Below are 16,988 nucleotides of genomic sequence, written 5' to 3' on the forward strand. Positions count from 1 at the left end.
AGTTTGTTAAGCATATTACTCAAACAAACATAAGATATAATTTGAAGTTCCCACAAACCAAAATTTGGATAAATTAGAACTCCAAGTGGTTGTGTTACTAATAAGGGAAGTGTGAGATTTTGAGGCTCACTGCAACTCGTTCTTGTAATTCTAAACTGGAGATAAGCAATGTGGTGCTTGTGAACACTAGTGAGTCTTCAGACATCTTCTCGGTGCCCTTCAGCCCCAACTTTTATTATTACTATTTTCATTTTTTTAATTAAATGGGATGCTGATGTTGCAAAGTGTCAACCCCTAACATCATATTTATTTCCCAGAAAGTTCAAGGCCCTATGGAGTTTAGAAAATAAAAATGGTGGAAGGTGACAGCCCAAAGCTGCCTTTTGTGTCCATATACTTTTATGTTAAAGGAGATGGCAGTGGCAGTCTCACCTGTTGGCCTTCTGGGATTTGGGTGTTTTGTGACTGGCCACCATCATCATATTTTGAATAGGCAACCTACCATATGATCATTTATTTCTCCTATGCTAAACTGTCGTTTAATTTTACATCCAAAGCAGGCCGGTATATCACGTCTCTGTTTTTGTATGTCTAGATTGCTTCATTCTTCGGCAATAATTTAGATAGTTTCACTCTGTCACTGAGTTATGGGCCTAAGGGAGGAATGGCATTTATCGACCCCCTCTCAGCTGAGTGCATGCTTCAGTATAAGAAGAAAGCGGCTGCCTACATAAAACTTCTGAAGAAGGTTTGTGCTTGTTCAGATACAATAGATATACCAACAGCAACTTGGATTCCTCGGATAGGCTCAAAAAGTCCTTTCATGTGGGACTGGAATATTTTCCTCTATGAAGAGGTTCTTTGTTAAGGACGGAACCATTTTTGTTACTCAATTGTATATTAGCTCTGTCTGAAGCTGTTGCAGAAGCTGAAAATTGATGGATAAGCATGAGAGTTGTAATGGGCTTCCTGCTGTTAGCCTGTGAAAGATTGTGGAGGAGGCTGAAAGGAATTCCAAGAAGTAGTAAACCTAGTGATAGAGATTATGGCTGTTTAGGGAAAAATATGTTTGGGATGTCTGTATGGGCTGAGAGAGGGATTTGAGACTGAAATTATTTAACGATTTAGATTAACTAGAACCATGGAGACTTAATGGATGCTTGGCAGAAGCCTTGCATGTTTAATTTTCAGCAGCAGGAGGAGAGGCTTCTCAGTGATGGATCTGTCTATGTTAGCAGTAAGGCCCGTGAGCATCTCTTTTTACACCTACCATTTATGTCCATTTTTTAATTTGCTATAGCCAGCAATCTTAACAATACTTTCGTCTTTTACTCTGACAAGTTTTCTCTAAATCTTGTGCCAAACCTCAGGGAGGTGCAGAAAGCAACAAGGTGTTGTGCTATGTGCTGAACATTTTTATGGCTTGTTGCTAAAGAGACACGTCACTCTTCCCAGTTAATAGGCACAGTAAGCCCCAGAGGTCCTAAAATGTTTTTGAAGCTCAGTGTAATACCATGGAAAAATCTCTTGCCCTCCCTCTTAGGGAGTATGCAGAGTTGGTGCTAACTACAAATTTGAGTTGTCTCCTAATTTCTGCCTCTATCTATGGAGCCCTCTTTAAAATCTATGTGGAGTGGTATAAATGACTGCAAAACAATGAGAAAATCTCAGAAGCTTCTTCCTGTTTGCAGGTAGCAGCTGTGTTCATTTGTATTAGTTACATGAACAAATTTCCCTTGCACAGTGTGAATTTTTTCACCTTCCTTCCACATATAATCCCTGCTTGTATGTTCTCAAGTTCTGCAGTGTCCCCCAACCTTTTATAGCTGCACAGCAGAGGGTGCAAAAAGCTGAAAAGACAGTTGATCTTCCAGTGGTGAGAGATGAGCACCTATACAAAAAGTGTAACTTCAGGATTATGCTTAAAAGTATAATTGGTAAATTCATGTCTGTTATTAGAATATAATGTTTCAGATACTGGATACTGAAACAGACCTTCCATTTTTAATTTCTTTAAAAAGTTTTTTTTAAAATTATGTCTTTGTTCATAGTATTTCTGTCCTGTACTACTTCAGCTGAAAAGATTCTCAGAGCTGTTTAAATAGGATAATTTAAAACAATAATAAGACCATCCCACCCCGTGGGTTTACAATGTAAAAATCATGATAAAAAGAAAACAGGAAACAAATAACATATCACAGTGGAGATTGATGGAAGAAAATTTTTCACACATGCAAAAAATATAAGTATTAGGAAGGATTCAGACCTTTAATTAACTTTCTCCTCAGCCTGTTAGTTAGCTTGAATTAGCTACATTCATGGAAGAGATAAAATGGGTGGGTTCAGATTATTTCTACTTGAATTCTCAGGCGTTTTTTGGCTCATAAAGTGCTATAAAGTCACTTATAAAATCCAGAGTCACTTGGATTAAGATGGGCGGCTATAGAAATTGCATAAATAAACAAACAAACAAGGGACATAAAGGCTCACTTGCTATAAACCAGTTAAACACTAATTTAAACAACATTGTTTATGTATTTTGGTTTTAGCTAGATGGAGAAAACTGGCAAGGGAGACAACTCTCTAATTCATGTTTGTCAGCAGCAAGGAGCTGAAAAAAAGTAGATTTCCCTTCTCATCTGTGACTTGTCACTCTGGCCAGCTGTTATTGCATTTTTTTCCATACAGCCATAATCTCTCCTCCATTCCCAGCAATTCCTGCAGTCTTTGCTGTCTTTATACCTCATGCAATTTCAAACCGTTTTTTTCAGCTGAAAGCTTCTGAGAATGACACCCTTGTTTTAATTCACTGTGCTGATGTGAGGACAAGCAAGGCCTTCCTTTGCCATTTTTGCCAAGTCCCACTCTAGGATGCTAAGAATAATGGCACAGACCTGTGCCTTAAAGGACTGAGAAGCATCTGGCTTTTTGCTAGCAAGGGGGAGGGCGATGGAAAACACAAGATATTCCTGCCTCGCCCGGTTCACTAAAATCATGTATCTTTTGGCTCCAGCCCTGTCCTGATTCAGTGCCTTACGAAGAGGCTTTGGCCAATCGCAGGGTTCTTCTGAGTTCCACGGAGAGCAGAGAAGGCCTCGCGCAGCAGGTACTTGTGATCTGATATGCAGCTCCTTCAAAATACAGTATGGGAGTTGCACTGGGGAGACATCTTCATTTATCACATGTGCTAATAGATATCTAAATGTGGACATCCACAATTAAGGGAGAATGATACTTGGTTTTAGAGCTTTCCTATAGTATAAATTCAGTCCAAATGCAAAATGTGGAACTAGAGCAAGCAGGTTCTTTTACAACCTTACCCTCCCAAGAGTAATATTACTTCATAATACTTAGATCAACTTTTTGCTTATCTGCTGTCGTACATTACTCTATTTGTATAAAACGTAAGAGAGAGAGAGGAGAAAAAGATGGAAAATTAATTGTGAATATAGACTGATTCTCCTCCTCTACCATCTCCCTATGCCCAGAGCTCAGCCAATGGAAATACTTTTATGGAAAAGTACAGATTTTATTATAGTTTGTATTTGATTTATTTTATACCTTCTTTGGGGTATTTGGGTAAGTGAAATCAGCCTGTATTATGAAAGGGTATGTTAGGACTGTTTGTTGCCAATCATATGACATATTGCCCAATACTTAAATTTGGCTTCAAGGTAAGCATTCAGTTCACTGGCAGACAATAGTTAAAAAAAACTAACATTGATTATGAGATCCTGTTCTAGTTTTCAAGTCTTTCTAATTCAGGGTGCAGTAATCAGAAGGCTCAATTAAAAAGTAGTTAGTAAACAGGTAGGAATATATATCCAAAATGTACTTCCTGTTGGGACTTTTGGAGAATAACTTCATATTCACTTTTTCCTAGCTGCAGAATAATATCTAGAGTGAACAATCAATTTAACCAAACTTGTCATAGTTGGGGAAAGAAATCACACTAATGTACTTGTATCTTAATTAAACTATGCTGTTCACGGGTTTTTAAAACAAATAGTGTATTTTTTGTTGTGGTCTATAAAACATCTAATCTCTTATTGCAAGCATCTGTTTCTTTATTCTGCAGTTGGATCTCTGTGGGTTGTGTACACAGCTGTGCGTCTTGTTATTATCATATGCTTACATTTTAAAATTAAGGAAACATTATAGCTTCATAAAAAATGTGGCTGCTTTGTCAGTGACTGCCTGTGATTTATCTAAAATGTTTTCTATTCCCTTCCCTTTAAAGAGCAGACATACAGTATTAGAATCCAAGCCTTGCTCTTCATTCTTGATGTTATGGTTGCTAGATACTTCTCAGTGCAAACTTAGCTTAGACATGTGCAGACCACATGACAGCATATTGAAGCTATATGTTAGTGTCTTCTGTTGCTCCACCCTTCTCTTGCAATCAGTTCCATATGCATTGTCTTTTAAATCAATTCACTGCAGCTTTAATATGCATCAGTTTGCTTTATGGTAATAACTTTCTTTATTCCCCAGGTCCAGCAGAGTTTGGAAAAAATTGCAAAATTGGAGCAAGAAAAAGAGCATTGGATGCTGGAGGCCCAGCTATCCAAAATTAGGCTGGAGAAAGAGAATAAAAAAATATCAGAAAAGCCCAAAAATTCTGTAGGCAGCCAGCTGATTGAAGCAACCACAGAAAATTCCTTTGTGCTAAATGCAGTGGAACAAGAGAAGGATGATGGCACAGAGAAAGCTTTGAGAGAGCCAGTTCAAAGTACAAGTTTGGTAAGTATATCACATGCCATTGATGTGGTGAAAAGCTACCAAGCCACTATGTTTTTTTCATGGATGCTTGTCATGAAACAATGCATTTCTATAATAAGCACTTTGAGGAAATTAGCCCAATAGTTGCATTTGGATGCCACAAAGACCTGTGTTTTAGCATGAGGAGAATTTGCTTGATCTTCCTCTGGACTAGACTGCAGCCTTCTCCCACATCTCTATGGCTTTCAGATGATTGGAGGTTTTCATTTCAGATTCAGTTAACCACAGCTTAATTTCAGTTGAGGTTTAGGATATAATGCTAATCTGAAATACAGTTCTATTAAAACAAGTCATTTCATTAAACCACAATTAAATTTAACCACAGTTTTTGCCTGTCCAACACATACGGATACTAGATTAGTTTTAGATTTCATTGTAGTTAACTTTTTAAAGTGGTTTCTCTAGAAAGCATGTGTTTATGGGCACAGTTCTCCAAGCATTTTGAAATTAAAAATTGTTTTCAATTTAATCTAATAATATAAGGAGACGGTACATTATTAAGCTATTATATCCTAAAATATTTACAAATATTCTAGTAAACATAATTTCCAAGTAAATTTTTGAAGTGGCTTGAATATAATATTTAAGCCATATTTGTAACTTAAGGAATTTCTCCTCTAGTCACATGCTTAAGTTAAGTTGTGGTTTAAGTAGCCAACCACATTTTATCCTGATACGTCTTGTAAACCAAACCCATGAAGTTAGTTTAGTGTATTGTGCAAACCAGAGAGATGGGAAAATCAGGGTAAATCATAGTTAACTTATTGGTTACTGTGAAAACAGTCAGTAAGTTTGAAAATTTCGAATGGGCATATTGCTAGAACAAAAATGTATTCCATACTAAGACTGATAGCTGGACTTAATGGACTATGAGATAGGTCTTAAGCAAAATATTTGTATCTGAATATTTGTCCACAGTCTTGTTCTCTATGGTTTATGAAGCCATTTATTTCTTCTCACCTCACCATATTCTCCTCTGCTTCTCCCCTATACCACAGTACCTTCAGTACACAGATTTTTACCTTTGATAAGCCATAATATTCTATCAAGTTTGAGCTGTTGTACTTAGATCTGGTATTAGTTTACAGTCTTACTCTGAGCCTCTGACTCTGGTTTGTTAAGAAGCATTAAGCCAGAAATTTCTAATTTTGCTGTATAAGGAAAATTTGGGTTAAAGTAAAGTTTCCATGCTAAAGACAAAGGGAAGGATAGATACAAAGCATGCAGCACTCATGCCATTTATTTTTCTGCTTGGGCAAATGTCTGAATGTGGTTAGTTTATCATAGGTGTGCACACAAAACAAAATGTTTTGCCTTCAACCTGGAACAAACTATTTTGATCTGGAAGTTTTGCCAAACTGACCTGGATCACATACATTTGGTAGATGCAAGTGATTTTAGGGGGCAAGTAGGGCAAGTTTGGTGTCCACTGTTCTCTCTCACCATGTCCTCCCCATTGACTGTGTGCTGATCCATCTCCTCCCCGATCTTCTCAGCCACTTCTCTCCCCTCAACAACTGCTGCTGCCTATATCCTGGCCTATGTACCAGTTCCTTACTGCAATAGTGTCAACAGTAAGAAACAGGTTTTTAACATAGCATATCCCATTGGCTGACCCACCTCCTGATCGTTCTAGAACTTTCCTCCTCTTTCCTCCTCTCCCCTCTTTGCCACTGCTGTTACTGCTGATGTCCACACTTACACTTACCTTAGTCAGTGAGGCTTGTCATATATTCAGACTTCCATGCTCTAACCTAAACAAGTGTTTGGGGGGCAGTTTGTACTAGGTTTGGTAGTAACAAGAAGCTTTAAATTCCCATAGGAATAGGGAGTACAATTCTCTCGTGGGAGATGGAAGATAATGGATTATGCCGGGATCGAGAAAGATGTCTCAAAAAGGATCAGACAAAACTCTAGAGGGAGAATTGGAAAGGTGTTGGAAAATGTTTGGCAACCAAAATGGAGTAGATAGCAGGGGCTGTTGAAGATGGTTATCTTTAATAAAGAGCAGTGTGGGCTGGTAAACCTGGGTTGGATTGGGCATGTTGGTACTCCTGAAGAGAGTAGGAAGGGAGTACAATCTGAAGAAGAATGCTGAAGACCAGAAGAGGAGGAAGAGTGCCAAGGGACAATAACTAACTAATGTAAAGAGCACAATGGGTGGCATGATAATGTGTGCCAGTATTTTTCTAATAGAAGTATGGTGCTTTTATCAGCAGTTCAGATTTCTTTTCTGCCAATCCTTTATCTCAAGCAAATTTTATGGAAGACTGCAGCTTAATGTTCCTGTGCTAAATAATGGGAGATGATTTAATTGTACTATCAGATACTTGGTAACCTGATGCATTATGTCGATTAGTGCTTCAGAGTTTAATTCTTTTTTGGCATTCATTAGGTGATAACACTTTTGCAATTCAGAATTAATATGTTTTTAACATACAGTATTAAGAAAAACACAATTCAATGCCCCTTAGGTTTTAATGTTCAAAGCCTCATTTAGGCCTGTTGATTCCAGTGGGAGGGAATTGAGCGTATGTCCAATATGTCCTTTGAGACCGATGAAAATTAAGCATGGTTGCGTTTTTAAAATTTGGAACACATTCTAGTTAAGATTCTATTAAAAGGAGAAAGAATAAGTTCTCTGTAAATGAATTTAGAATGAAATAATAAATTACTACTTTGAATTAATCTTGTCTTGATTTCTTTTAAAGGTTGGAATGCTAACAGTGACCACTGGAAATGAAGAGGTACAGCTTTGATATTATGTAGTATTATATTGAATATATCAAATAATGCAAATTACTTATGCCACTATGATTATGAAAACAGTTCAGTGTAATTAAACAACAGTTGTGTTCGTTGCTTTAGTTTTACTACAACTATTTCTGCCACCATTTCTGGTAGCTGCTATTGTTAACTAAGTTTAAAGATATGAGGAAGTGAGTTCCATAGTTCAACTATGTGCAATATGAAGAAATGCTTTGTTTTTCTTTCCTCGGTTGGCTAATTCTAGGTTCTACTTTCTTCGTACTGTATATCATTTTATAAATCTCAATGAGAGCTCTTCTCACTCAACTTTGCCCTTTTTTAGTTTAGAAAATCTTTCCTCATAAGTGAGCTGTTGCCATCTCATTTTGGTTGCCCCTTTTCAACTCTGCCGTTTCTTCGTTTGAATTATGGCTTTCACAGGGATCCAATGCAGTGGAAGCCATGTTTATTTGTGAAGTTTTTCCTACTTTGATAAGCATTTACATTTTTTCACATATTTGCTTTGAAGGTTCCAGAAGCTGATACCAGGGAAGACTTGATAAAGAACCACTATATGGCAAGAATAATAGAGCTTACATCTCAGTTGCAGCTAGCTGATAGCAAGTCCGTACATTTCCATGCAGAGGTGAGTGAGCCATATGTTGCTTACTCTGAAAATCAGACTTTAATTAGTGTTACAATAAAGGTTCTATTTTATTATAGGGGCCTTTTCATTGGCTAATTCCCTCCCGTTTATTTCTGGTAAGCAGGAGAATAAGATATGATTATTTTTGTTACATGTGCTGTAGTTCGTTTTAGCTGTAATGAAATAGTAGGACAAGGAGGACAAGTAAAAGATTACCTAGAAGAGATGGATTTTCAGAATGTTAATGAAAGAAGGAAGGTGGCTACATGGGAACTTGGGGAAGGAAATTCCAACTGTAAAGAGCAACAGAGGAAAATAAAGGGAGGGGTTTTAGGTGCTTGAAAGAATAGAGCTGTAGGGTCATACGGGAAGACAGGAAGCTTGTGCAGAATTGGAATTGGAAATAGTTAGGAAACCAGGGACAGGGTTAAAGGAGGGGAGTTCCGTTGTCAGAGTGAGGAGATAGGTGAATAATTGTCATTGAAGTGCTATATGCATATGAATGCGGTGAAGGTAAAACAGTACAAGATCAGAGAGAAAATAGCAGTAGCCAAGATGAGAGATAATCCGGGCCTGGGTAAGACTTTTTCCTGAAGGGCATCCTGGGAGGATGACTGAGGCACTGGGTTTTTAGTTTTAGTTTATGGTTTTTATGGTTTTGAATTTTTAATGTGGTGAGCTGCCCAGAGCTGTGTTCTAATATGGGTGGCCATACAAATCAAATCAAACAAACAAACAAACAAATAAATGGAGAGTGAGAAAAGGCTGAATGTTTATAATGATGTAAAGGAAGAAGTGATGTGATACAGTTTTTTTGACAATAGGCGAAAGAGTGCTGTGCCTGAATGCTGAACAGAAAGGGCTGGTGAGGGTAGAGGATGATACTGAAGGTACAGATGATAGACAGTGACAAGATCAAAGAACTATATAAAGTGGTTTGATGAAGATAATAGTGGTAGTTCCTATCTGAAGAGAGAAAGCAAAAAAGTATAAAAGTGTTGGAGAAAGAAAAGACACAAGTGAAAATGAATGGGTCGGAATATATGGATTCACTTTTGGCTTTAAAGATAAAGGCAAATTCTTCAGCAGAGTGGGAAGCAGGGTATGAAAGACACTTGTCATTTTTAGGGTTGAGTGGGATGAACTGGCATTGTTTACCCAGATTGATGGACCAGGAAAAGAGCAGAGAATGAATTTATCGTGAATGAAGTTGTACAACTCCTCGTTCTGTTCCAGAGGTGTTCAGCTGTATGAGGAAATGACTGAAGAAGGACCCTAAATTAGGGCAGAAAGCAAAGAGTTCATTGAGCAAATGTGTCAAGAGCTGATAATGAGGACAAACTGAAGGTGCAAACAGAAAAAAAGCTATTTTGAAGAAAATCAGTTCCATGATAAGCTGGAGGTTACAGAAGGAAAAGGATGTACAACACAAGGAGATATTGAGCAAATTTGTGATAGAAAGAATTCCACAATTTTATTTTTTGCTAAAAACAGGATTAAGATATAGATCAAAACTTTTCTTATTGAATAATAAAGTATGAAGAAACAAAAGAGAGCCTAAAGTAGTGAACCTGGCTGGGGGCAGTGTCCAAAGCTAGAGATTGAGGAAAAAGGTTAAGGAAAAGTGACAGGAGGCAATAGAATTGGATGGACTATCAACATGAACATTAACATAATTAAAGAATAAAAGGAAGTCCTCAAAGGCATCGATATCCAACATGACAAATGAGAGGGAGCCAGGGTTTGATACAGAATCAGAATAGACACGTGAAGAAAAGCTTAAGGCAGTAACCTCAAAGAAAGAAAAAGATGAAGAAATGGGAAATATCACAGCTATGAATTTCCAGACCAGTCATGTTGAAGAGTCTCTCTCTCTCTCTCTCTCTCTCTCTCTCTCACGCACACACACACACAAACACACACACAAGAAAGAACAACAACAGTATCAGTGTCTTGAGTGGTGAAGTCAGAACAAAAGATCATGGCCCCTAACTGCCTTCCCAATAAGGGAGTGCAATTTTAGAGGGAACAGGCAGGGGGAGCCTAATAATGTTTGAAACAGGCAAGGGGCATTATCAAGAGATCAAGTAGTCATCATTTCTGGAGAATATGTATATGCTCTAGCGACAGTTGTTGGAAACTAACTTTTTTTTTTTTTAATAGTGCCGAGCTCTTGCAAAACGACTCACTCTAGCAGAGAAAGCTAAAGAATCGTCACTGGAAAAAATGAAACTAACACGACTTAGCATCAACAAGTTACAGGCAAGGGTCTTTAAACTTTGGATGGTGGTGGGGTTTAATGTGTAATCCATTTCTTTTGAATTTGTTCTGCAGTTTTAATTAATTTTAATTACGTTTTATTTAATTAGCATTGCCCGATTGGGGAAAGTTTTGTTATGACAATTATTTGAATTTATTATAGCTTCCCAACTCCACTGGATAGTCCAGTTTTGTTGGCTGGGTTTTTCATCTGCTTGGTCGCACTGAATTTCTCATCGCTTGGGGGTTGCAATGTAAAACTCACTGGCTTGGTGATGTTAGAGTCTCTTTTCCAAGCCAATTGTGTGCTATGTTTTTTGAGGTAAAAAAGTTTGAGTTCCAGTTCTAAAGTGATAGGTCTTATAATGCCATTTGCACTTAATACCAAAAAAGTTCCAAGAGTAATTCTTTAAAACAGGAATGGATCAATTTCTTAAAGGAAATGCAAAGTCACAGTAAGCCTTGGAACCTGAAACTGTTCTCGTTCTCTGCACTTCTGTCCTGTTTTATGGGACACTGATTGCAGCAATATGCCATTGCTTTGTGATGCTGGACAGAGCCTGAAGGCTCTGCTTCTCTGGCCTTTCAGGATGAATTGACAACAACCAAGAGAAGCTATGAAGATCAGTTAAGCATGATGAGTGACCACCTTTGCAGCATGAATGAAACCTTAACCAAACAACGGGAAGAGATAGATACATTAAAACTGGCTAGCAAGGTAAGTAAGCTCAATGCCATGGGTGGCATTTGGTTTCTCGTGCAATCTGTTAGAGTGTGGTTATTGTTCTGTGCATTTCTAGATGTTTAACTTAATGTCTCAGGCTTCAAAAGGAACATATACATATGAATACAGTATAGACTCTTGGTCTGTGAATTAAGCAAAATAATCTTGAGAGTTTTGACTTGGGGATAAGGATTGCCTGTGGTTTGATGTTTAATTCTGTCCACAGTTCCTGCCTAGCAGATAGAAGATATATATTATATCTGAAAGATTATTAAAGTTTCATTCAGAAGGCATATATTCTATATTAGGTGTCTAGATGTGACCAGGAAAGAGATACAGTTTTTGGAATAAAGGGTAACAATGGATGGCACAAAACAAGCCAAACCAAGATGAGATGAAGAAAAGCTTAAAGATACATGCTTTGAGAAGAAGCATAAGTGAAGAAATTGACTTATACTTAGGAATAGCAAGTACAAAGCACTGAAATAGGAGAAATAGAGAAAGGGGCTATTTTGAATGAGTGGACAAAGAGGCTTTATTGAGCTTTGCAATCATTGAGTCAAAGCACGGAGGCAGATAGAAGATTTTAGGCTCATTCCTTGACCTCTCCATTTAGAAGGAATTCTGATAACAAAGGTCTCTGTCTAAAGCCTTGAACTGTTAACAATTGATGCAGGTTTTGCAGGACTGAAATGAATCAACTGTCTGATCTGGCATGGCAATATTGTGAGTTCATATGATGAGACATGAATGAGAAAATGTGCACACAGTTCCATTAGTGGAAAAGTTTATTGTATTTTACCTTTTAGGTCTGAATAAAATTCTCTCTTATTATTTTAAAATTACTGATTACTTACTACTTTTATTTAAAGCTCTTCATCACAGATTGCTTCCTGACAGTTTTCATAGTATATACCAGTTTGGGTCTTACATCAAAATCCATATGAACTCAAACTAAGTATGACATGAAATGGTGGTGGAAGAGGCAGTGTTGCATGGTTTGATTCAATATTGGTTATATGATGTAAAAATTAGTTTGAGTTCATCTTCCTCTATAGAAGCTACATCTTTTAAGAAATAGCACCTCCTCAGGTGAATGTGGCATATTGTCTTCTCTATATGTAAATGACCATGTTAGGAAAGAATAGTTTACTCCATAACCAGCAATTGCTCCAAGGTTCATAAGTAAATACGAAATATCTACCAGACATTGCACAAGTAAGCAGTAATATTTCCTGGGAGAATATTGCTGCTTAAACCTTATATTGAGTGCTATTTAGAGAACAGTAATAATATTCTTATGAAGAAGCTGGAAACTGCAGGGGCAGGAAACAAGTAAGGAGGAGGACCTGGTATGGGTTTTATTTATGCATAGGCTGTAATTTTCAAGAGCTCAAAACAAGTATGTATGTGTGTATGTATGTATTTGATTTATATCACCACCTATCTCAAATTCATGATTCTGGGTGGCTATGTTAAAAACATCATAAAACTTATAACTATAAAAACAACACACACATAATCAGTAGTCAAAGTAAAAAATAAAATAACCACCGTTAACAAATCAACATAACCATTGAACAGGCTCTGCCATACATTGTCAGCCCTTCAAGGTAGACTAGACTAGGAAACTAAAGTTATGAATGCTAATACTACTTTTATTAAGATTAAAGTAACAGAATCTTGCAAGTCTGAATACGCTTCCCTTCTCCCTCCCTTTATCTTTGTGAGAACTGTCTGAGACACCTTCTCAAATTACATTTCTGCCCCAGATTCATATTTCTATCTGACTATTGTCTTGGTTGTGGCTTTTCCTGCTGTTCTTAAGGTTATTCCTTCTGCCCATTACACACATCTGGATCCCTAAGCCCAGTGACAAAACCATGTCTTTAAGGCCTTACAAAAGACCAGCAGGGTCGGGCCAATCTAATTTCTGGGGCTTTCTTCCTGGGCCCTCTAGATGATATTCCCTGCTAGATGGGACCTGGAGCATGCCTCTCCTGCTGGTACAGGTAGACCTAATTGGGTAGTGTTATGATATAAAAGATGGAACAGTAAGTACAGAAGTAGATAAGTGATAGAAAGATAAATAGAATTTACTATGTCACAGAACAGAGTTCAAGTGATAGAAAGAGGAGTGGATTTTCCAGACAAAATGGATTTGAAAGAGTGACAGGATTGGCTTAATTGGGGAGGAAGGATTTGAATAATACTGCCATTCCTCCTGAAAGGCCAAAATTATGTTGATGACAGGCAGCTTGTCCACTGTCCACTTCTGAATTATAAATTGTCACATGCATTTGGGGAAGTCCTTGGTGTAGTAAAGAGGTTGTCCTCTGCTAGTTCACCCAAGTGAAGAGCACTCAAAATACATTGCAGGAGCTAAAGTGGAAGAGGTCCTGATAACTGAGGAAGGAAGAGTCCAAACTGGAAAATATCCTACATTTTAAAAGAGCCTAGTTTTCTGTGTTCATCCTATTGATCCTCAAAGCACAATTTGGTCCATGATGCCTATCTTAATCCTGCTAATTCTTCTCCAGAACTGAACTGAAACTAAAGAACTGTAAACTGTACATGTGCACTCACATTCTTCCCCCCTCTCTTTTTGTGGTTGTGCTACACTAAACCTTGCAATGTTAGTGATTTTTCCCAAAATCTCTGTGACCTATTAACGTATATACAAAATGTCACTGTAAATGTACAAAAATATACAATCCCTACCGAGATATTTTTAAACAGTAACAAATCTGCAGTCTTTTGCTAGAACAGAGCAATGCCTCTTTTGCAAAATGAACAAATAAACCCAGCAATCAACAAGCATTGATTTGCTAGAAATCAGTACCGTGAAATTCTTGAAGAAATTAATTCAGCTCCCAAACCATTATTTTATTTCCCACTAAAGAGAGAGTTCCTTTTCTTCCAAGAAGCTCTGCTTTAGAAATGTCCTGTGAGCAAAGCTTCACTTTTGAAATGCTTATAATGTGTTAAATTGTCACTTTTAGGATGTTATTTGTTTATAATATGCTTTTGTGTTAAACAATTTTTGAAAGAAAATTGAAACCATTTCTTAAAGTTAGATTTTTTTTTTTAAGAAATCAGCTGGAGAATACACTAGCATATTGGCAATATAAATTGCTCCAGCTGATGTATCAGTTGTCTTTTCAGCAATTTTGGCTGCCACATATGGAATCTGGTACTCCCTTGCTACATTCCCAAATTCCAAAATCTGGCTTGTAACTAAGACTAAATACCTGTGGCTTTTGGAAGTGGTGGATTTTTTCCCTAATGTCGGTCTCTTGGTAGAGTTAGAATATTTTTTTTAAAAAAAATGTATAATAAATTATTTTAAAACTTTAAAAGAAACCATGCATAGCTGCTGCTAACTAAAAAGTTGAGCTGGATGTACAAAGAGTCCAATGCAGGTATATGGCAGCATTCTGTCATTTTTTTATTATCACTTGTGTTTTCTCCTTGATCTAGGGAAATTCCAAGAAGAACAAAAACCGATAGTATTGGTTGGCTAGCTGTTTTTAGGATTATGCTGCTGCAGATGAAAGACGGATGCTGGAACTGGATTTCAGTTGGCAAACCACCTGTTGCCTGGATGTGGCTGTAATGCTATTTACGCTTGAGACCAGAATTGAAACCATACTGGCTTTGCTAGCCAGCAAAATCCAAACTGAACTTGGTGTGGTCAGGAACACAGGTTGGAAAATGAATATTGTATGGATAGCATGCATAGGACTTCACCATAACTTTTTATCCTACACTTTGGATTACTTTTAATTTCCATCTCCAAACTTCTTCAGTTTTGTATGTTTAGATGTATACTAGATGAACAGATTGGGCATCAGTGCAGTAGTTGCCTTTTCCTTCACTCCTGCTCATCTGTTCTTGTCTATAGGAAATAACCAACAAAAACAGGCACATCAAGACTTTTTCAGCACTGTCCAGCTGTACAATTATTGTAACGTGTCTTCTAGATGAGTTTAGGAGTTTGTCTAAGAGGGGCAGCCTCAAAATGCTTACACTGAAACAGTCAATGCAATATGACTAATGCAAATTCCTATTAACTGTAATGAACAACTGAAAATGAACAATAGTTGTCTTTTAAAATGAAGTACAAAAAGAGGGCCAAAGAAGGATTTAATGTAAAATTGTGATGGACTTTTCTCTTGTTTTTGTTTGTGTTACTTATTTTTCACACAAAAGTGATGACTAAAAAATCACCTTCACCAGGTGGAGTAAGATGCAAAGAGGAAAAACACTTAAAAGGTTATCAGATAAAGGCTGGTATATAAGATAAGATATAACAAGTTACTGAATTAGGAAAGCTGTGTACAGAAGGACTGTACAGAAATTGATGTACCCAAGAATAAGCCTACACACTAGGAGGTGAAATGCAGAGATTTAGAAATCTGCTTGCATCTCTACCTACATTTTTACATTGCCATTTGTCTTCTTTCCCTATCCTGTCCATGTCCTCTTGAGAATGGTGGCTTGAATCTTCACACTAGTTCTTTCATAGGGATACTTGTTTTTGTATTCCAGCAGAGTACCCTACTTCTGAAAGTCTTATCTGGCCCTATTAGAGGATGAATCAATCCTTAGTTGATTGTTCTATGGAATTTTGAAATTGTCATCAATTTCCATTCACATTTTTTTTGTTTGGTAAGAAAAGTGTTCCCTCAGACCTCAACATGGGAATATTTCACCATGAATTCACAAAAATGTTCACTATTGTATTAATTCTACTGACCTATAAGAGATAGCTATTCTACCATCAGAAGTTACTCCACTGTATTAACTACGTCAATGTGCATTATGAATGTAGAATAAATACACTGCCAAGTTAAATATTCACTTTAGAAGTTTTTTGGAGGGGTGGTAGTGGTCTGCAATTTCACAGTAGATGTAATTTTGAGCAACACTGTCTTGGATAACTTTATATCTCATGTTTTATGTTTTTTTTTAAAGAATATATCTGTATTACAGTGTCTGGAACAAATATGATTAAATGTCTTGGCTAATGGAAACACAGGAGGATTTTATGCATTTGAGAAAAGATTGCTTCTTTTCAAAAACTGATGTTAAGCTGATGCTTGTAAAGGAAAATTTACTCTTAAATCACCCCAAACTGTCTAGAAAATTCACAAGTTTCATTTAGATGGAAATACAAACTAAGAGAATATCGATTTTAAAATGCCTGGCTGATTTGACCTTGGCTATTTTCATATTATGTTGCTGATTCCTGAAATCCTTTGCTATCGTGCTCAGCCTTTCAGATAGCAAGGCAGCTGTTAAAGGGGGCTGGGTAAAAAGAAACCATCTGGTAGAGGAAGATTAACGGAAAGCTCATGTGTGGAGAGAAAACTCTGCAATTTTAAATATTCAGTACACTGATTTACATTTGGAAAGGAAATTGCAGGTTTTTTGTACAATGAACCACATCTGCACTGTGGTTTTGAATGGCAAAACCACACATTGCAGCAACTTCTGAATTGGCCCTTTCTCTGTTTTTACCTATCCTTATATATCAAGTATCTTTTACCTTATATTAAGCCATACATTATCTGCATCTGCAATTTGGGAGCTCTTTTACATATTGCCAGGTAACTGTTTTACTTCCTTTCCTGTTCATTTTTACATAGCAATTGAACATGGGAAGCTTTGGTTTGTAACTGTAATCAGACATTTAGTACAGCTTTTAATTTTATTTATTTGCATATTTGTATATCTGCCCATTTCACAAAAAAGTTACTCTGGGTGGCATACAACACTCAGTTAAAAAGAAAACCAATAAATATATATAAAATAGTTATTACTGAA

The 16,988-nt window shown here is 37.0% G+C and overlaps 1 protein-coding gene across 2 annotated transcripts in view; it reads left to right on the forward strand.

The window, feature by feature from the left end:
* PPP1R21 (protein phosphatase 1 regulatory subunit 21) overlaps positions 1-16,302 on the forward strand; it is a 35,609-nt gene extending 19,307 nt beyond the window's left edge. The window contains exons 15-22 of one of the 2 annotated variants that reach the window (XM_007431724.4): positions 596-748; positions 3,014-3,106; positions 4,495-4,743; positions 7,494-7,529; positions 8,060-8,176; positions 10,340-10,438; positions 11,025-11,153; positions 14,640-16,302. In XM_007431724.4, the coding sequence (XP_007431786.1) occupies positions 596-748; positions 3,014-3,106; positions 4,495-4,743; positions 7,494-7,529; positions 8,060-8,176; positions 10,340-10,438; positions 11,025-11,153; positions 14,640-14,669 (906 nt within the window). In that variant the 3' untranslated portion in view covers positions 14,670-16,302. The remainder of the gene's footprint in view (positions 1-595; positions 749-3,013; positions 3,107-4,494; positions 4,744-7,493; positions 7,530-8,059; positions 8,177-10,339; positions 10,439-11,024; positions 11,154-14,639) is intronic. The other variant, XM_088149149.1, reaches the window with a different exon arrangement.
* The last annotated feature ends 686 nt before the right edge of the window (positions 16,303-16,988 follow it).

Source organism: Python bivittatus, unplaced genomic scaffold (assembly GCF_059951505.1).
Source record: "Python bivittatus isolate LINGU-HERP-01145 unplaced genomic scaffold, Pbiv_v1 ctg000020_np1212, whole genome shotgun sequence".
Classification (NCBI taxonomy): Eukaryota; Metazoa; Chordata; class Lepidosauria; order Squamata; family Pythonidae; genus Python; species Python bivittatus.